Source organism: Euleptes europaea, chromosome 14 (assembly GCF_029931775.1).
Source record: "Euleptes europaea isolate rEulEur1 chromosome 14, rEulEur1.hap1, whole genome shotgun sequence".
NCBI classification, from domain to species: domain Eukaryota; kingdom Metazoa; phylum Chordata; class Lepidosauria; order Squamata; family Sphaerodactylidae; genus Euleptes; species Euleptes europaea.
In genome coordinates this window covers 4,241,975-4,263,422 of record NC_079325.1, presented here as the reverse complement: position 1 = coordinate 4,263,422, position 21,448 = coordinate 4,241,975, and the positions used below count along the sequence as shown (strand labels likewise).

The 21,448-nt window shown below is 50.3% G+C and overlaps 1 protein-coding gene across 1 annotated transcript in view; it reads right to left on the bottom strand.

Annotated features, from left to right (window-relative positions):
• Positions 1-400: 400 nt before the first annotated feature.
• ALG9 (ALG9 alpha-1,2-mannosyltransferase) overlaps positions 401-21,448 on the bottom strand; it is a 29,379-nt gene continuing 8,331 nt past the window's right edge. Inside the window, exons 7-15 of the mRNA XM_056860226.1 lie at positions 21,118-21,205; positions 19,668-19,773; positions 15,652-15,774; positions 13,118-13,272; positions 11,156-11,285; positions 9,347-9,494; positions 7,554-7,683; positions 6,600-6,730; positions 401-524 (exon numbers count right to left, since the gene is read on the bottom strand). Coding sequence (XP_056716204.1) covers positions 401-524; positions 6,600-6,730; positions 7,554-7,683; positions 9,347-9,494; positions 11,156-11,285; positions 13,118-13,272; positions 15,652-15,774; positions 19,668-19,773; positions 21,118-21,205 — 1,135 coding nt within the window. The remainder of the gene's footprint in view (positions 525-6,599; positions 6,731-7,553; positions 7,684-9,346; positions 9,495-11,155; positions 11,286-13,117; positions 13,273-15,651; positions 15,775-19,667; positions 19,774-21,117; positions 21,206-21,448) is intronic.

Genomic DNA, 21,448 nt, shown 5'->3' with positions numbered 1-21,448 from the left:
TTTTGAAGGCCCCTTCGAAAAGAAATGTGAACTTTCTTCCTTTGAGAGCAAGAAAGATGTTCTGCAGTGCAGGGGAGCGGCTGAAAGACAGGCGGCGCTCTCTCGTGACTGGGCCGCACCTGGGAAATCGCCCCAGGCTTCTGCTCCCGTCACCTCTTCAGCGAGAGAGCGGCAGCGTAACGGCCTTGCCGATGGTCCGGGAAGCAGAGCGGAGAATCCCAACCGCGGGACGATCGTGTAGCCATAAGAGCCTGCAGAACGGACAGCCAGAGGGGAAAGCCTCGCAAACGGCGTTCCTGGCACCCCCGCCGCCCTCTGCTTACAAATGTATGGGTGGATGGAATTCAGGAAGCAGAAAGCCGACCCTTCCAGCTGATTCTCTTTGGGCCTGAGGATGACGCTAACCTCCCGTTTTCTTCCTGCCTTGCTTTGCTCGCCGGGACTTCAAGATGGTGTAGTTCATGTACGTCGTATATTGGTCTGACAAGAAGGGGATGTAGAACGCCCGAAACAACTTCGAAGACCTGGAAAAACACGCCATTTTTAAACCCCTTTTACATCTGTATTAGAATCATAGAGTTGGAAGGGATCACCAGGGTCACCTAGTCCAACCCCCTGCACAATGCAGGAAATTCACAACTACCTCCCCACCACGACCCCTACTCCACGCCCAGAAGATGGCCAAGGTGCCCTTCCTCTCATGATCTGCCTAAGGTCACAGAACCAGCATTGCTGACAGATGGCCATCCAGCCTCTGCTTAAAAACCTCCAGGGAAGGAGAGCTCACCACCTCCAGAGGCAGCCTGTTCCACTGAGGAACCACTCTGTTAGAAAATTCTTCCTAATGTCTAGATGGAAACTCTTTTGATTTAATTTCAACACATTGGTTCTGGTCCGACCTTCTGGGTCAACAGAGAACAACTCAGCACCATCCTCTATATGATAGCCCTTCAAGTTCTTGAAGATGGTTATCATATCATGAAGATGGTTATCATATCTTATCACCTTTCAGACTTCTCCTCTTCAGGCTAAACACACTCAGCTCTGTCAACCCTTCCTTATAGGACTTGGTCTCATAGGACTTGTTTGCCAATGTGTTTAAAAATGACAGCAGCCTTGAGTCTGAGTTCCATAAAATCCCTCGGCCCTTATACTCACTAGATTTGAATCCAGAAGCGCCTTAGAGACCAGTGAGATTTTTGGGGTATCAGCTTTCTAGAGTCAAAGCTTCCTTCTCATGATGAGAGCTTCCACTCTCGAAAGCTGATACCCTGAAAACCTCATTGGTCTCTAAGGTGCTCCTGGACTCGAATCCAGCTCTCCTACTGCGGACCAACACAACTCCCCTCTTGAAAATGTTTAGACCCCTTTCCATCAAGGCAGCTAAACACATGAAGCTGCCTTATACTGAATCAGACCCTTGGTCCATCAAAGTCAGTATTGTCTACTCATACCGGCAGCGGCTCTCCAGGGTCTCAGGCAGGGGTCTTTCACATCACCAACTTGCCTGGGCCCTTTAACTGGAGATGCCGGGGACTGAACCTGGGACCTTCTGCATGCAAAGAGATGCTCTACCACTGAGCCACGGCCCCACCCCTAATTACAATAAAGACAACCATGGAAGAAAAATCAGCAATACTAAAATCACAGCCATGCAAGCCTATATTTTGGAATGAGCAAATTAAATTATTATTTTTTTCTAAAGCAGGCTCTCGAGAGGCTGGACTCACGCCTCCTTCCTCGGGCTGTGCCTTCGCTAAGAGCGAGGGATCTTGCTGTTTTCTCTGCATCGGCTCATTCCCCATGCAGAGATGGAGCAGGATATTCTTTCCTCAGAGGACTTGTGCCGAGAGGCCGCTAGTGGTTGGGGGGTGGGGGGAGAGTCTACAAGTACAAGCCTTTGCAAGCGAAAGAGAGAGGCGTGCCTTGGGTCTCAGGAGCTCTGGAATCCCGCCCCGGGAGATCTGGCTCACCCCAGGGCCCCAGCGCCTGCAGCAATGCAGATGTCTCGGCCGCAAGGGCCGCGCAACAGGCGCACACCCTCGGCCCAGCATCGCACCCCTTTCGTTTCCAAAACTGGAGCATTCAGCCAGTGCGGAATTAAACGGGCCCGGACGAAGCTGCTGCCTGAGTGGCATAATTAGTCGGTGGCTCTGAGTGCTTCTGATTCAATTAGCAGCACCATTTATCAGAGCCAGTGGAGAGTTGCAGCGGCCCTCACTGACGTCAATAGGGGAGACTCGGTGTCCCAGAAGCCTCCGGTTCAGCGAGCATGAATCGAGCAGCTGGGGTCATTAGTTTCCCGAAGCACCAGAGCTGCCGTGGCTTGAAGAACAGAGCGCACTGTGATCAGGTGGGGCCGCGCCACCCTTTGCCCACAGTGGCTAAGCAGCCTCCTTTCTCCGTGCCCTTTCTTCCCTCCTGGGCCTCCCACAAAACTGGGTTTTGGAAGAAACGCAAAACCAAACTTGTGTCTATGTTGCTATGCTTGCATAATTCATTTCAAACACAAAAAAACGCACCCTTCTTTGCCGCACGACACATCTGTTCAACGGGGAACCGTCAGCCTCACAAGTAACTCTAGAAATTCACTCAGGGCATTTAGAGCTGTCTTCGGCATCCATGCCCAGTTGGTGATTCATTATTGACAGTGTGCCCAGAGCCTAGAGAGAGGGCATCGATGCTGGTTGTTCAGGCATCTCCCCAGGCGGCTGGAGGGGTTGGGCTACGGCAGAGGCCAGCAGGCCCAGCAGGGGGGCAGGCAGCCGGAGGGTCACAACTGTTGGCAAACAGTGACGTGACCTCCCTGTGCCTCCCCGGGCAAATTCCTGTGCCTGAAAATAGCCAAGAGCCATCAACAGTCCGCTTTTTAATGCTTTTTCTTTTTCGAGCCCCGGCATTTGGTCCAGTAGAGCAGCTGCCGGAGCTGAGAAGATGCCCAAACTCAGAGCCCTGCCCCCTTTCTCTCCCCCCTTGGAAAGTGGAGTAGCTCTTCTGACAGGAAACTCATCAGAGGGCCTCCTGCCCACTCCAGATTTCAGGGAGAAACTTGGGTCCCCGGCTCACACTTGCCTGCGGGGAAATTTACAGATCAAATGTAGGCCAAGTCTAAACCAGATCCCTTTTCCCCCTTCAAATTCCAACCCCTTCTCTCCTAACAAAACTACACACAGAGGGAAACCATTAAGTAAGTTCCAGGGTGGAGGGTGTGATTTTTTTCTTATTCAAGCATTCACTGTCAAACCAGGTGTTGTTTAGTTTGCTGCCTTTCATTTAAAATTCTTACATTCTTAACCAAGAAAGGTATCTTGGCTAAGTTATCGTGGGGGACCCTGGCAGTATCAATGTCTTGAGCTGCGAGCATGCCATCCCGAAATGTAGGAATTAATTTACTATTCAGCACCTGTTGTATTGAACACACACATGAAGCTGCCTAATACTGAATCAGACCCTTGGTCCTTCAAAGTCAGTCTTGTCTACTCAGACTGGCAGCAGCTCTCTAGGGCCGTGTTGGTGAACCTATGGCACGCGTGCCGGACTTGGCACACCAAGCCCTCTCTGTGGGCACGTGCAGCCATCGCGTCTGCCTTCCCTGGACTCCCGCCGCCCAGCTGGGCGGCGGGGGCTTTGAACTGCTCCACGCTGCCTGCAGTTCAAAGTGCCCCCCCTTCCCTGGACTCCCTGCCGCCCAGCTGGGAGTAACCCGCTGCCCCCCCCTTCCCTGGACTCCCCACCACCCAGCTGGGAGGAAACCTCAGTATTCAGGTTAAATTGCCGTGTTCGCACTTTGCAAAAAATAAGTGGGTTTTGGGTTCAGTTTGGGCACTCAGTCTCTAAAAGGTTCGCCATCACTGCTCTAGGGTCTCAGGCAGGGGTATTTCACATCACCTACTTTCCTTGTCCCTTGAACTGGAGATGCCGGGGATTGAACCTGGGACTTTCTGCATGCCAAGCAGATGCTCTACCACTGAGCCACGGCCCCTCTCCTAATGTATTTTTATATTGAAGTATGAAGGTCCATTTCAATTGAATATCTGCTGTAATTTCAACTAGAACAACCTGAGCTCAGGGTAATGCTGACTACTACTTTGGGGTCAGGAAGCAATTTTACTCCAGGCCAGGTTGGCCAGGGATCCTGGAGGGTTCCCCCCCCCCCATATTCAGGGCACGGAGTAGGGGTCACTGGGGGTGTGGGGGGAAGTAGTTGTGAATTTCCTGCATTGTGCAGGGGGTTGGACTAGATGACCCTGGTGGGCCCTTCCAACTCTATGATTCTATGATTCCACTGATAAAATGCCCATTATTCCACCATTCAAGAAAGTTTCAGGATTGCAAATGTGAAGCATAAGTGGCTGATCACTGTCTGGGAGGGACCCCATAAAAAAATTTCAAACCAGGAGAGCCAATGATAGCAATATGTAATCAATCTCACTGGCTTCCCCTCTGGCCAGAAAAGAAGAAGAAGAGTTAGTTTTTATATGCCGACTTTCTCTACCACTTAAGAATCAAACCGGCTTACAATCTGCTTCCCCTCCCCTCCCCACAACAGACATCCTGTGAGGTAGGTGGGGCTGAGAGAGCAGTGACTAGCCCAAGGTCACCCAGCTGACTTCACCTGCAGGAATGGGGAAACCAATCCAGTTCACCAGATTAGCATCCGCTGCTCATGTTGAGGAGTGGAGAATTAAACCCGGTTCTCCAGATCAGACTCCATCGCTCTTAACCACTACACCATGCTGGCAAATAGTTGCTCCCCCTTCTGATGACTTCAAACGGTGTGCAGAGTAGAGATGGGAAGGCCTGGAAAACCATCTCTAGTGCAGAGCAAACCAGACTGAGCAGCGGCAGACACGGGCCAAGCTGGCAGCAGCTGGGGTTCTTCCTGCTCAGCTGGCAGCAGGACTGGCGGCATCTTCCCGCCATCCCCCGTAGCTGACAATCAAGTTTCTCCAGCAAGCCAGGAACCTATTAACACATCCTCGCCGTGCTCTGCTCCTCGGGGAAATTCTCACAGCGCCTGCTGCCCGTCCACCCACTCATCAAGCTATTTTATAAAAGGTAACAATTCTCAGTCACGCTCCATCTTTTTCTTTAAAAAAAAAGAGAGACAGAGAAGCGTGGGGAGTTCCGGGGAAGCCAGACAGGCAGGGAACCGTTTGGATGAGACAGGCTGGCTGCTGCCAACTGAGGGCTGGCGGCGTAAGGGGCAGGGCTCTAAAAACAGCCCATCCTCTCATCCGCTCTTCAGACTGGCAGATGTTTCCAGTGTGGTGTAGTGGTTCAGAGCAGTGGACTCTGATCTGGAGAACTGGGTTTGATTCCCCACTCCTCCACATGAGTGGCGGAGGCTAATCTGGTGAGCTGGATTTGTTTCCCCACTCCTCCACATGAGTGGCGGAGGCTAATCTGGTGAGCTGGATTTGTTTCCCCACTCCTCCACATGAGTGGCGGAGGCTAATCTGGTGAGCTGAATTTGTTTCCCCACTCCTACACATGAGTGGCGGACTCTAATCTGGAGAACCGGGTTGGTTTCCCCACACCTGCACATGAGACCAGCTGGGTGACCATGGGCTAGCCACAGTTCTTTCTGAACTCTCTCAGCACCACCTACCCTCACAGGGTGTATGTTGTGGGGAGAGGAAGGGAAGGAGATTGTAAGATGGTTTAATTCTCCTTAAAAATGTAGAGAAAATTAGCATATAAAAACCAACTCTTCTTCCTGGAAAGGAAGTGCCCTACGGATGCGAAGACTTGGAGCAAAACTGACAAGGGGCGATGGGGATGGCACAGAAGAAGAAATGCACACCTGGCAGTGAAAGTGTGGGACAGAGTTCCCCCCTCTCCTCAACATCCATAGTCTACTCAGCCTGCAGGATTTAATGCAGTTCCACAGGGCTTGTAAGACTGAGCTGTTCCGCCAGGCCTGTGGTTGAGGGCAGTGACAGTTTTCGTCCTAGCTACCTTCCCTTCCTCCTTTTTTTGTCTTTACATTTTATTAGATCACTTAAATCGGGGATGCTGACTGTATTCTCCAAGGTGGCTGTAGCCCTGTGGACCGAAAACTGAGCTCTAGAATTGTCGGTTTTAATTAGGATTGAACTGAACTTTTGTATTTTTACAGTGTTCTATGATACTTTAATGGCTGTCAGCCACCCTGAGTTCAGCTTCAGCCAAAATAGAGAGCGGGACACAAGTCCAAAAATAAAATAAAATAAAAATAAACCCTCTCAGCTTCTGTTAGAGCCGGTGGAGAGGGTAAGGAGCTGGTGGCTTCCAGCAGACTTGCCCACCAAGAACCCCAGGAGATTCAATAAAAATTAATAATAATAATAATAAAAAAGATAGAACATTTTGGAGGACTTTCACTCATAGGGTCACCATGAGTCGCAAGCGACTTGACGGCACTTAACACACACACACCCTGGGAAGGGCAGAGTGGGTGTGGTAGGTCTCTGCAGGCCAGCGCAGGTGCGCACAGACAGACATTGGGCCTCCCCCTGCCCAAGGAAGCCACTTCCAAGGGGTCAGTAGCCGAACTGTCCCTCCCACAGCCTCTAATGCGCCCTCATCAGTTTCCCAAAGATTTAATAACCGCTTACCTTGAACTATCGAGGAAAGGCTTGTAAGCAATACTGGTCCATTCGTCCTTATTAGCAGCATATCTTGGTTCCCTGGGCGTTTCCACCGTCGTGTCTAAATCCACCAGGTAATGGCATTTGGAAATGTCAAACTGGGAAGAAGAAGAGATGGTTTTTATATGCCAATTTTCTCTATCACCTAAGGGAGAATCAAACCGGCTTTCAATCACCTTCCCTTCCCCTCCCCACAACAGACACCCTGTGAGGTACTTGAGGCTGAGAGAGCTCTAACAGAGCTGTGACTAGCCCAAGGTCACCCAGCTGGCTTCATGTGTAGGAGTGGGGAAACCAACCCAGTTCACCAGATTCGCCTCCGCCGCTCATGTGAAGGAGCAGGGACTCAAACCCAGTTCTCCAGATCAGAGTCCACTGCTCCACCGCTCTTAACCACTACACCAGTTCAGGTAAATTCCCTTTGCCTTTGACAGGGATACAACAAGAATCTTTTTTTTGTGGGGGGGTAACTTTGTAACGCACTCTCTTGCCTGCATCATCCACATATGAGCAACATTCGGGGCCTCTTCGGCATGTTACAACATGTGGATGAAAAGGTGGATGAGCCAGAGACTCTTGCATGCTGGAACATGCGAAAGAGCCCACAAACATGCCTTCTGTTTGGAAGCAGCGTCCACTGAAATCCCACTGGCTTTATTTCTACAATTATGTGTTTAGATTAGCATCCTATATTAAACTGGCAACCAACTACATTTCTTAGGGGGCGCAGAGAGTCAAGGAACCTACTGCAGAAACAAAACCTTCGCAAAAACCACCACCCCCCATTCGTTATCTCCCCCATCTACAAAAGGCACACACAGGAAGTTCTAGCTTGACATGGCCATGACCTCAAAGAGGAATGCCAGGCTGGAGGGAGAGAGACGCATTCTGCCAGAGTCAGAAGACAGAGATGGTACTTACGTATCGGGAGGGCTCTTCCCGGTTTTGGTCATTCATATCGGTTGGAACGATGCGTGTGGCCATTGGTCCTTTGGCAAAGAGCTTTGGCAACTGGCCCCTAAATTCCGACGGAATGAACTGGAGCTGCCAGCTACAGCCGTTGGAAGGGAAAACGGGTATTAAAAACATGGGCATTTTTCACTTGCAAACGAAGAATGCCAGGAAAGGCCCAGACTGTGATGGACTGGCCCATGGTTGATGGGATCCAATTGTGCATATGACCATCAGGTGAATTTTTACAATCTCGCGGTCTCTTCCTATTATTGGTACTCAACTGAAGACTTTTCCAATCTATGACAGGGCAGCAGAATGCGAAGGAACGCAACACTGCAGCTATGACAAGAAGGAGGGAACCCATTGGAAGAACACTTCTGGAAGCACAGACAGAACAAATCCATTCTTAAGAAGGGGGAGGGTGCGCCTTCTAGCACAAGGCCTTTTCACTTGGAAGCATCACAGGCAATTTAAGAACATAAGAAAGGCCATGCTGGATCAGACCAAGGTCCATCAAGTCGAGCAGTTTGTTCACACAGTGGCCAACCAGGGGCCTCTAGGAAGCCCACAAGCAAAATGACTGCAACAGCACCATCCTGCCTGTCTTCCACAGTACCTAAGATAATGGGCATGCTCATCTGATGCTGGAGAGAATACGTATGCATCATAATTAGTATCCATTTTGACTAGTAGCCATGGATAGCCCTCTCCTCCATGTACATGTCCACTCCCCTCTTGAAGCCTTCCAAGTTGGCAGCCATCACCACATTTTGGGGCAGGGAGTTCCACAATTTAACTATGCATTGTGTGAAGAAATACTTCTGTTTATCTGATTTGAATCTCTCACCCTCCAGCTTCAGCAGATGACCCCGCATTCTGGTATTATGAGAGAAGGAAAAAAGCTTCTCCCTGTCCACTCTCTCCATACCAAGCATAATTTTAGAGACCTCTACTAAGTCTCCCCTTAAGCCCCTTCTTTCCAAGCTAAACAGTCCTAAGCACCTTTAACCGCTCCTCACAGGGCAGTATTTGCAAGTAAGTCTTGTACAATTTCAACCACATCTGGTGTAGCAGGACGTACCACCAGCTCAAGGGATTGTGTCACTCCAAGCAGTGTACACTGTGACCCTGAAGGCCCAGGCTAGCCTGATCTCATTAGATCTCAGAAGCTAAGCAGGGTCAGCCCTGGTTCATACTTGGATGGGAAACCTTCAAGGAATACTGGGGTCGTGGCGCAGAGGCAGGCAGTGGCAAACCACCTCTGTACGTCTCTTGCCTTGAAAATGCCATGAGGGGTCGCCATCAGTCGGGTGTGACTTGACAGCACTTTCCACCACCAGCACCGAACAAGATCCACCTTTGCCCTGCTTCAACACCAGCTGGGCCCAAGCCTCGGTCATGGTGCTGGCCGGTGGCAGCGTGGACCCAAGAGGGGATGCCCAGTGTCTCCCGTGCCACTGGTGGCTGGAAGCCCAACTAGGTGGAGAATCAGGGTCCTGGCAGAATCACAGCTCATTTGACAGGAGGGGATCCAAACAGCTTCTGGGCCTGCAGGCTCCCTAACAACTGCACTGGGCCTTATATACAGGCTAATCAATTAAAAGAATATATATAAAAATTATTACTAACTTTCCAACATTGTTGATGATAAAAACCAATATAAATGACCAATAAATAACCAGACGCGTTTCGGTGAAAGACACCAGAGGGGACAAAGACACCTGAAATCAACCCTGCTCCGATTTCAACACAAGACTTACTTCTCCGGCAGGAGGAAACTGCTGGGGAACCGATACCATTCCTTTCCGACGCAAACATGAACTGACCTCCCCTCCGGCACCGTGTGGATTGTCGGGTCGGTGGCAATTCTGTGGAATTCTGGGTACAGGTCAAGAGGACCGTGGTAACCTGCAAGGAAGAAGCATCACTGACTGGAAATGGGGAGACCCGGCAGTGACTGAACAGTGCTAGGGGCCACTTAAAACCAAGAGGAGCATACCTTAACTGTTCAGGGAGTGTTTCCAATTCTTTAGACACAAACGTCTTCCCACCCCACCCCACCCCCGGGCCAATTCCCCTTGGAGAGCCACGTAGGCCTCAGGGAAACCCAACTGAGCTCAGCCTATTGAAAAAAGCAGGTGACAGAAGATGCACACACTTCACCTAACTGATCACGACGGGTAGCCGTGTCAGTCTGTGTGTGTGTGTGTGTGTGTGTGTGTGTGTGTGTGTGTGTGTGTGTGTGTGTGTGAAGTGCCGTCAAGTCGCTTCTGACTCATGGCGACCCTATGAATGAAAGTCCTCCAAAATGTCCTATCTCTGACAGCCTTGCTCAGATCTTGCAAATTGAAGGCTGTGGCTTCTTTTATTGAGTCCATCCATCTGTCTGTAGCAGTAGAAAAGAGCAAGAGTCCAGTAGCGCCTTAAAGACAAACAAAATTTCTGGCAGGGTGTGAGCTTTTGTGAGTCACAGCTCACTCGTGACTCACGAAAGCTCATACCCTGCCAGAAATTTTGTTCGTCTTTAAGGTGCCACTGGACTCTTGCTCTTTTCACCTAACTGAGTCCTTGTAACTACGAAAGACTCCAACCTGGAGGGTCCAGGCTAGCCTGATCTCATCAGGTCTCGGAAGCTAAGCCGGGTTGGCCCTGGTTACTACTTGGAGGGGAGACCACCAAGGGAGTCCAGGGTCGCCACACAGAGGCAGGCAATGGCAAACCACCTCTGAGCGTCTCTTGCCTTGAAAACCCTACCGGATCGTCATAACTTGGCTGCGACTTGACGGCACATTCCACCACCTACAAAAGGGACTTTATATGTGGTTTGCTAAGCATTCCACTCTGGTTGCCTGAAGAAGGACTTCTAAAGTGGTGTTTTTAGCCTAACACCGAAAGCTGAGGGAAAGGGGGGAGCTAACAGCAGCACTGGTAACTTCTCACTGCTAACATTAATTGCCCTCCCCAGCACAGATGGAATGTTCCCACAGCACTCCCTACGATGCTTGGGCTCAGGCTTTGGTGAATCTCCAAAGCAAACGAATTTCTGAGATGGGCGTCACAGAATCATAGAGTTGGAAGGGACTATCAGGGTCATCTAGTCCAACCCCCTGCACAATGCAGGAAATTAACAACTACCTCCCCCCACATCCCCAGTGACCCCAACCCTCCCCCCGCCATACAGGATCCCACAATCAAAGCACTCCCAACAGATGGCCATCTAGCCTCTGCTTAAAGACCTCCAAAGACAGGGACTCCACCACCCTCCGAGGCACCACATTCCACCGTCGAAACAGCCCTCACAGTCAGGAAGTTCTTCCTAATGTTTAGGTGGAATCGCTTTTCTATTAGTTTAGGTGGAATCGCTTTTCTATTAGTTTTCTATTAGTCAGCCACCAAGAACCCCTCTCTCCCCAGGCACAGTCGCCCCTTGGGGGGCAGATTGCCCCACACCCCTCAGGCCATGAGGGGCAGCATTGCCCGGCATGAGTGAGGAGCAGGCCACCTCTGAAGGGTTTGGGGATATTTTGTCCTTATCCTGCGACTAACAAATAAACCTTTCTGGCACCAACCTTTGAATAACGCCACGGAGCGTGACAAGGACAGCAGCCCGAAGACGAAGACAGTCCCCAGCGCCAGCCAGTTCGATGAGACCGTGTAGTGCTCCAGGCGGTAGCGTTGGAATATAAAGTGGTAGCACTTCTAAGGAGCAGAGAGAAAGAACAGGAATGTTGCTTAGGCTAAAAACAAAGTGCTTTGTCTAGAGAGGCAGTGTTGCACAGGGGTTAGAATGCCAGACTAGGATCTGTGAGACTTGGGTTTGAATCCCACTTTGCCATGGAAGCTCGTTGGGTGACCTTGGACCAAGTCGCAAGCTCTCAGCCTAGCCTACCTCACAGGGTTGCTGTGAGGATAAAATGGAGGAGAGAAGAACAATGCCGATCGCCACTTTGGGGTCAGGAAGCAATTTCCCCCAGGCCAGATTGGCCAGGGATCCTGGAGGGTTTTTGTTGCCATCTTTTGGGCATGGAGTAGGGGTCACTGGGGGTGTGGGGGGGAAGGTAGTTGTGAATTTCCTGCACTGTGCAGGGGGTTGGACTAGATGACCCTGGATGTCCCTTCCAACTCTATCATTCTATGAATGCATGCCCCCACTTATTCCCACTTGCTTCCGGGCTCAATTCAAGATACTGGTCTTGACCTTTAAAGCCCTGTACAGCCTGGAACCAACATAAGGACTGCCTCCTCTCATATGAACCAACCCCAACTCTTGTCATCCTCAGAGGCCCTGCTTTGGTTGCCCCAGCCATCTGAAGGTAGACAGGTGGCAACCCGAGAAAGGGGCTTCTCAGTTGTGGCACCCAAACTTTGGAACTCCCTCCCCAGGGAGATCTGTCTGTCTCCCTCTATCGGTATCTTTCGCCAGCGGATGAAAACTTGGTTTTATCTGGCAAACCCCTGCTAACAGTTACTGGCCCTCCTTCTAGTGTTGTTCATTTGCTTTTAATTGAATTACTTAATCATTTTAAAATGTTAATTGTTGAAATGCTTTAATGTTTTTATGTTTGCTGCCTTATGGACCCTGACCAGGTGGAAAGGCAGCACAAAAAAGTTTCAGATAAATAATTCTGTAAGCTTGGGCACTGCCCCACAGAGCTGGGCAGCCCGGGGGGAAAACGGAAGACTCCTCCCAGGCCCAGCGAGGAGGAAGCTTTAATTCATGGACAAAACAAGAAAGGAAGTTGTTAAATGATGTCGGTCACAAATGGCCCAGGGTATTCTGCAGCTCTGCTGGGCAGAAAGCAGAGAAAACAGCGGGCTCTCGGCATCCAAACTGCCGCCAGGAGAAATTAACCGCCAGGGCTGTAAAATGGCTGCTATTCACGTAGCTCAGTGAAGCAGATCCTTCTGGCTGGCCAAAAAAAGAATACACGTGGGAAAGAGAGCCAAAATGGAAGGCTGCTGCCCTGCGACAGAGAGAGAGAGTGCATTTTCAGAGATTCTGCTCATGGGATCATAGAATCATAGAGCTGGAAGGGACCACCAGAGTCATCTAGTCCAATCCCCTGCACAACACAAGAAATTCTCAACTACCTTCCTCCCACACCCCCAGAAGATGCCACTAAAAACCCTCCAGGATTCCTAGCCCATTCTGGCCTGGAGGAAAATTGCTTCCTGACCCCAAAGTGGTGATCAATAAGCATTACCTTGGGGGTGTAAGAAAGGGCCACCAGAGCCAAACACTGACTCATCCCTTCCTGCCCTCCTTCTCATGATCTGCCAAAGTTCACAGAATCAGCATTGCTGACAGATGGCCATCTAGCCACTGCTAAAAAACCTCCAAAGAAGGAGAGCCGCACCATTTCCCAATCAGATTACTCAGGATCTCACCTTTTCAGGAGAAGTTTCTAGCCCTCCTGGTTGCAAAGGCCTGCGGAATGCTCTGGGCATGGAGGTTAGCACCTCAGCATTCTTATTAGGCTGCCTGCTCTCCACACCACCATATTCCAACCCCCCCCCCCATGCAAACGCACCTGGAGGGCAGAGAGTCCCACAGCTCCACAGAGACAAATGAGGGGGTAGATGGGGTACAGGAATCTCTCTTCTTTATGGGGCTGGCTGAAGAAAATCAGGATCCAGAGGTACATGGGAGAAAGTGTCAGCCAGTAAGGGCGGCCCAGATTCTGAACTAGAAGAAACAAAAAGGCTGGCTTAAGGAGGTCTGGGAAATGCTGGCCTCAGGACCCCTCTCCACACAACTCTCCACCAACTGCCTTGACTCTCTAACAAGGGCAGTTTGGTGGGGGAACTGGAACCAGGCTTCTACCAAGACAGTGTGCCTCTGAACACAAGATGCCAGAGTGTGGAAGAACAGTGGGAGGCCGGGCCTCCTTATAATCTCCTGAAGCAACTGATTGCTTCAGCTGGAAATAGAAAATGGTGCCAGATTCAGCAAAGCAGCCTTGGCATGATTGGGACTTAATGAGACTTCAGGATGAAACCGAAACTTCACTAGGAGCAGGAGCTCCACACACCCTCTTTTTTGAAAGAGGGAAGACTCTGCACGTGTGGATCTTGAGATGCACACGGGAACCCCTTAAGTACCGTCTGGAGGATTGTCTTCTCCCATATGTTCCAGCCCAGGAACAAAGCTCACAGGGAGAAACCCCCCTGACTGTCCCATCAATCAAAGAAGCTCACTTGGTGGGCCCATGACAGAGGGCCTTTTCGGTGGCAGCCCAATTATGGAACCTTCCCAGGGATGTGCGCTTTCCATCTTTAGGAGGCGACTGAAAATGGCTTTATTTAGGACCGCATTTGATTACAGATGTCCTAAATTGTGGTTTTAAAATTTTGTATTTTTTATGTGTTTTGTTTTCTGTATTTTATTCATATTGTAAGCCACCTTGAGCTCCATAAGGAAGAAAGGCGGCTAATAAATGTTTTAAACAAAGAAATAAGTAGGCACCTTTGCAGAGCCACTGAATTCCAAGTAAAGGCACGGGGGCACTTATAATTAACTACGGCATACATCCTTCAGTCCCACAAAAGCATCTCTTCTGATTGATAAGTGTAACAACTGGAAAGGCAAAAACATCCTTGCTGGACATGCCAGCTACCTGCCGGGTGTTGTGCAAGTTCATCCAAAGGGGAAATTCTCTAAGAAGTTTAAGATATCGAAGGCAAAGATGCCTTCTTAGGGATGGGCTTTACCAAAAACTTTCCTTGCTTCATTACAGAAGCAACGGAAAGAACGCAAGAATTCTTAAGCACTTTCCTCGCTCTTTATTTAAGCTCTCCCCCCTTTCTTCCCCCAAATGAAGCAGGAAGTCATTTATTTGGAAATAACAGCAATTACTCCAATTTGCGAGGGTTGCGGAGGCAGCTTGATACATGTCAAAAATGTGAATTGCCCCTAAAAAGAAACTCTTGGTGGCGTTAAAACAAATCAAGGCTGAAAGAATTTCACACACCCACGGGAACAAGGAGTGCCAGAGATGGGACCCCCTGCTGTTGAGGTACATGATCAGCTGAGCTGAAAGGCACAAAATGAGTAGTCACAGCGCCTGCCACTGGGCGAGAGGGTGTGTGTGTTTCCAACAGTCAATGCAACGCCCTACACATTACATGTGCATTTGGTGCTCTCTAGAGGGCAACGCTGGAAGCACATGCAACCATGTCTGACCAGGACTGGGCCAGCCTCTGGTGGAGTTCATGAAGCTGCCTTGAACTGAATCGGACCCTCAGTCCATCAAGGTCAGGATTGTCTACACAGACTGGCAATTGCTCTCCAGGGTCTCAGGCAGAGGTCTGTCACATCGCCTACTTCTGGGCCCTTTTAACGGGAGATGTTGGGGATTGAACCTGGGACCTTCTGCATGCAAAGCAGAGACATTTCCACTGAGCCACGGTCCTGGCGCCTGCTGGTTCCTGGGATTCTCACCGCGAACTAGGTGGACCTTGGTCCAGGAATGCATTTCCTGGATGCATTCCTGGATCAAACAAAAGAGGAAGCGCGTGATTGCTTTGAAACTTCTAGAGTTTACAAAAAGGCAGAGCAACATGGGGTGGAGAGCAAGCTTGCAGGTTTTGTTTTTTTCAAAATAACCCCAGATCCAGAACTGCAGCTAACTCGGCCAAGAAACCCACAGCCATGGAATTATAGGGCCAGAACTACAGAAACGAAGAGGAGAATGGGAAAACGGGCAAGCACAAAAGATGCGAGAAAGAAGAAAGCAGACAAGGAGCTGTGAGTGGGGGCCGAAGGCCCTGACCCCCGGGGGGGTTCCCATCCAGATCCCACTTGGCCTTCCAAGATGCCACCAGGCACAACCCAGAACCTCGATGATTTCCCTGCCATTATAAGGGTTAGAAATTAGCTTTATAGTTTTTGTTGAAGCCCGGATTCTCAGCAAAACAAATTCTGCAAAGTTTTCTCTTCTGAATGCCTGCTCCCAACAGTGCTGTGGAGGCATTTGCCAATTCCAGTAAAAAAAGCAGCACTCTTCCACACCCTGAACAACTCTGGGCTCCACCTGAACTCCACACAAGGGCCCAGGGCACTCACCGTGAAACTTCTTCAGCAGGCTTTCCATGAGCGAGGTCAACGGCAAGGCCAGGAGCGCCAGCACAAAGGCCACGTTGAAGTTCAAGAAGCAGTTGACGAAGTAGAAGGACCAGGGCTCTGTGCCTAGGGGGGAAACACACGGGAGAGGCCTTCTGGTGGGCACATTCCAGACGAGCTGCTAGAGAGAGCCAAGACACGCTTCTTCAGATCTAAAGGCCCAGCACACTCCGGTACCAGAAACACAATCTCCAAGGCAAAGGGAAAGCTGTAACATGAAGAGACTAGACAAGCAATTCCAGCCTCTCTCAAGACATAAGAACGTAACATAAGAAAGGCCCTGCTGGATCAGACCCAGGCCCATTGAGTCCAGCAGTCTGTTCACACAGTGGCCAAACAGGTGCCTCTAAGAAGCCCACAAACAAGACAACTGCAGCAGCATTGTCCTGCCTGGGTTCCACAGCACCTCATATAATAGGCATGCTCCTCTGATACTGAAGAGAAAAGGCATGCATCATGACTTAAAGCATTATTTTAGGTGCACACCTGTCTGCCCAAAAATATGAATGCAACAAAACAGCGACTTGAAATCATCATACAGGTCTGATTCTTGGAGGGCTGGGATTGAGTGTGGCTCCCTGCAGGGCAGACACTTGGGAGCAAGCCCAGGTACGCAGTCCTTTATGAGAGAAAGGCCCTAGCCAGCTCCAAGGGGTGAAGTATTTGACAAGAGACCCCTCACATCTTGCCCTTTCCTTGAACTTCAGTACCTGTAGGGTTGCCAGCTCCTGGTAGGGAAATTCCTGGAGATTTGGCAGTGGAGCCTGGGGAGGGGAGGAACTTCAATGGGGCATCATGCTATAGGGTTCAACCCCCAAAGCTGCCATTTCCTCCTAGGGAACTGAAGAAGAGTTGGTTTTTATACCCCAGTTTTCCTCTACCTTTAAGGAGTCTGAAAGTGGCTTACAATCGCCTTCCCTTTCCCTTCCAGCATCGAAGTAGCCAGCATTGTGTAGTGGTTAAGAGTGGTGGTTTGGAGTGGTGGACATTAATCTGGAGAACCGGGTTTGATTCCCCACTCCTCCACATGAGCGGCGGAAGCTAATCTGGTGATCTGGATTTGTTTCCCCGATCCTACACACGAAGCCAGCTGGGTGACCTTGGGCTAGTCACACTCTCTCAGTCTATCCTACCTCACAGGGTGTCTGTTGTGGGGAGGGGAAGGGAAGGTGATTGTAAGCCGGTTTGAGTCTCCCTTAAGTGGTAGAGAAAGTCAGCATATAAAAACCAACTCTTCTTCTTCTTCCCACAACAGGCACCTTGTGAGGTAGGAAGGGCTGAGAGAGTTCGGAGAGAACTGTGACTGGCCCAAGGTCACCCAGTTCCCCAGATCAGAGTCTGCTGCTCATGTGAAGGAATGGGGAATTGAACCCAGTTCTCCAGATTAGAGTCCTCAACTCTTAACCACTACACCATGCTGGCTCTCTGATCTCTGTAGTCTGAAGATCAGTTGTAAATCTGGGAGATCTCCAGCCCTCACCTGGAGGCTGGCAACCCTAGTTCCAAAGCCCTCTGTTGCTGCCCTCTCTTATTCCTTATTCAACCCCCTTACTGCACAGAGCCATTCAGACTTAGATCAAGAGCTGGGTTGGTACCAGCCCTGGGGAGAAGGTTCATTTTCTTCTTGAAGATCCCTGAAGCCAAGATCCCTCCCAGGTGGGGCATACTGGGCCTGAAGTTCTACCCCACCATTGTCCTTGCGTGCTCTCTTGCTGGCATCCAGCGAGGCGCTGGGACACCTGCTCCCAAACCTGAAAGAGATGGAAAGCGAGGCTAGCAGTTGCCTAGCAACAAGCCCTGGCACTGGGACCGGGTCTGCCACGGTAGCTGGCACAGTCATCGTGGGGCTCACGGCTGGCACCGGCTCACACACCCCCCCCGCCCTGCTAACGACGGGTTCTTCCGCCCCTTCTCTGCAGCTCTTCCCCACCCCATTCATTTTTGGCAACGGCGTGTTCCTGATTTAGAAGCGCTGGATGTTCAGGGGATTAGAATAGTTCTTGGGTGATGCTGCGTTGCGTACACGGAGCTATAAAAAGCACGCTGGGAACAAAGGCGCTCAAGTTTCTCCCGCCCCGATTCGCAAAGAGTCACCCGGCAGCTGGTTGGGGGGAGGCCTTGTGAACCCGACCCCCCCCCCACCAACATTCAGCTCCCTCCCCATTTAATTTGTTCCATACGGCTCATGAACTTCTTGTGTAGAAGCCAGCCCGATTTCTCCCCACGTGCAGGGCCGAGCACACTAGCATGCAGGTAAGGCGGAAACAACAGTCTACAGCAAGCTACCAGAACAGCAGAAATCAGGCGGACAAGCACATCCTAAGAGCCAAAGTCAGGCACTCCAAGAAAAGTGGTTTTATGAAAATTGCCTCCTGCTTTTGTCTGGGCCTCCAGTGATGGGGCTTTCTCCTGGTACATGACAAAACCAAGACCACATCTTCGGTAATTCTTCTATCGTCGTCTTTTTAACTCCTTGCCAAAGAAAGCCAAGTTCAGCATGGAGAATTGAGCCACACAATCACGCATGTTTTACTCTATACATTTTACTCTATACAAAAAATCTATTTCCCCCCCCCCTTGCACAAACAACCCAGAACTCTTCTGCAAAGTAACAAGGAGGTTGAATTGAGAAAATTCCTTGGTGTGCCATATTCTGAGCCTGAGCAGGTGTTGCACACCCAGCCGGCTCCGAAGCAGAGAGCGGCAGAACCTGCCCATCCATGAGTCATCCTCGCAAGCGGGCATCAGCATCAGAAGGCATGCTCAAGGCTCAGCAGCCAACGTCTTTCCAGGCGAGGCGGCATTCAAGCGGCTCCTTCGTTAGCTGGGAGACGTTACACAAGCGTCATTCTGAATGATTTTGGAATTTCACTGGTCCCCGGAGGACAGTGTGGAGGAGCCAGCTCATGCTCACGCACAAGATGAGGAAAGGTCAGGCTGACTGCGCTGATGACAGCAGAGAGCCTCCCAGGACTTACTGCGATGCATTTGAGGCTCGCTGCACAGGGACCAAGGACGCTCAGAAGGACAAGCGCCAAGTGGCTCAGGATCAGAGGAGCAGGCCTGTTATATCAGGTGCTGTGGAACACAGGCAGGACAATGCTGCTGCAGTTGTCTTGCTTGTGGGCTTCCTAGAGGCACCTGATTGGCCACTGTGTGAACAGACTGCTGGACTTAATGGGCCTCGGTCTGATCCAGTAGGGCTTTTCTTATGTTCTTATGCCAAAGGCCACACACATAGGAAATGCCATCCGTGTAGAGCATGGGTGGGGAGGGGGGCTCTAAGCAAAGGAAAACCACAGAAGCAAGACTGGGCTAGATGGAACCATGGTCTGACCCGACATCCAACAGTTCTGTACAGAGGAACAATCCAGGTAGCGAAGGATCTTGACGCAGCAGAGACACCTCTCAGCAAGCGAACAAGGCTGTGGGGCTGCTCAGCAAGAGAGACATCCTCCTTGAAGAAGACCCCTACAATGATTTCGGGGGGGGGGGATGTGTCTCCAGCGTGAATCCTACCACCGCAGCCCATGCGCTCCCAACATCTTGCATTCCTCCATTCTCACTGGACAGATTCAGGAGAGCATGGTAGAAATAGACACTGAGCCTGCAAGGGGCGTCTTTTCCCAGCATGCTTCTCTTTTGTGTTTCTGGCTTAGTACAGAGGTACGAAATGGACAGTGTGTTTGGAAATCCTCTGAGCCCCCGCCCCCTAAGTCACTCAAGCAGTTACTTTAGCTGGCCTTATTTTTTAAGGTGCAAATGAAGGTGCACAAAATCCAAGGGGTCTACCCACAAGACTGTTAGGATGCAACTAAGGATCACACAGTACAGCTGCTTGCAGAGGCTAAATTCACCGGGCCAGCCAGTATCGTGTGCTGGTCTCACACCACAACAAGCCCCAGGGGAACCTCCCCACCCTCCACAAAGCACATCCGATAATTGCCGGGAACGCTCACCATAAAGATCCGGTCCGTGCGGCGTGAAGACGTTATACAGGACAATGTTGAGAGGAGCAATCACCAGCTTCCCGTAGTGATAGCTGTCAACCGCCACGAGGGGTACCTTCAACAAGCAGTACAGAGTTTATAAGTTCTGTTGCGCTTTGGGCAATTTCGCAGACTAAGAGCAGCATTTGAATTCTCTCTGTCTGTAAAGCCCAAAAAAGAAGCACACTGGTCAGAACATATTACAGAACTGTAATTTATGTTGGATGTGGGACTGCTGCCAAACCTGGAATCCCTGAAACAGGTTAACTCCCTTTGCCTTGTAATATGAAGTTATTTTATTTATTTAAAACCTTTATTAGCTACCTTTCTGCCTTGCAGTACTCAAGGTGTTTTTTGTTTTTTTTGCCGTCAAGTCGCAAGCAACTTATGGTGACCCTGTAAGGTTATCAAGGCAAGAGATGAACGAAGAAGGTGGTTTGCCATTGCCTGCCTCTGAGCAGAGACTCTCGTATTCCTTGATGATCTCTTTTCCAAGTACTAACCAGGACAGACCCTACTTAGCTTCCGAGATCTGATGAGACTGTGCTAGCCTGGGCCATCTAAGTCAGGTCAAGAAATGAACAGAAGTGGCTTGCCATTGCCTGCCTCTTTGTAGCGACCCTGGACTTCCTTGGTGGCCTCCCATCCGAATACTAGCCAGGGTCGAACCTCCTTAGCTTCCGAGATCTGACACGATTGGGCTAGCCTGGGCCATCCAGGTCAGGGTGGTTCCACAATAACTACCAAGAATGCCAGCTCACCTGTATGAACATACCTAGACTCTTTTAAAACTCCAGTTCAATTTTCACTGAGTGGGGAAAAAGGAACCATTTCCTACTTCTGAACTGTCCCATCTGAACCCATTTCCTCAAGCACTTCAGTCCCTATCTAGAAAGCAGAGTATAGAAATGTGGGATATCCTCTCCTGTTTTCAATGAGCACCAACTAACTTGTGAGGCATGTTTCCCAAGACACAAGGAGTAGAAGAAGAATTGGTTTTTATATGCCGACTTTCTCTACCACTTAAGGAAGATTCAAACTGGCTTACAATCACCTTCCCTTCCCCGCCCCATAACAGACACACCCTGTGAGGTAGGTGGGGCTGAGAGAGCTCCAAGAGAGCTGTGACTAGCCCAAGATCACCCAGCTGGCTTCATGTGTAGGAGTGGGGAAACAAATCCAGTTCACCAGATTAGCGTCCGCCGCTCATGTGGAGGAGCTGGGAATCAAAACCCGGTTCTCCAGATCAGAGTCCACTGCTCCAAACCACCACACCACGCTGGCTCAAGCTGCATGAACAGTACAATGGGAGAAAGAGTCTCTCCACACAGAAGTGTGTGATACCGGTTCATGTGAAAGATGAGGAAGGCAGATCCTCACACTCCTCCCTCTTCAGCCACAGCCAGTTTGGGAAACTCACCAGGAAAACCACCAAGGCCACAAGGGACCACTTCAGAAAGCTCCTCCATCTTCCCTTGAGTATCAGGAAGTCAAAGGCAATTGGAAGCCTAGTAAGCAAAACACCAGAGAGATGTTTTATGGGATCATAGTTTCACAGGGGAGCCGTGTTGGTTTGAAGTGGAATAGCTGGGTTCAAGTCACATGAAGCTGCCTTCTACTGAATCAGACCCTTGGTCCATCACAGTCAGTATTGTCTACTCAGATTGGCAGCGGCTCTCCAGGGTCTCAGGTAGCGGTCTTTCCCATCACCTACTTTCCTGGTCCCTTTAACTGGAGATGCCGGGGATTGA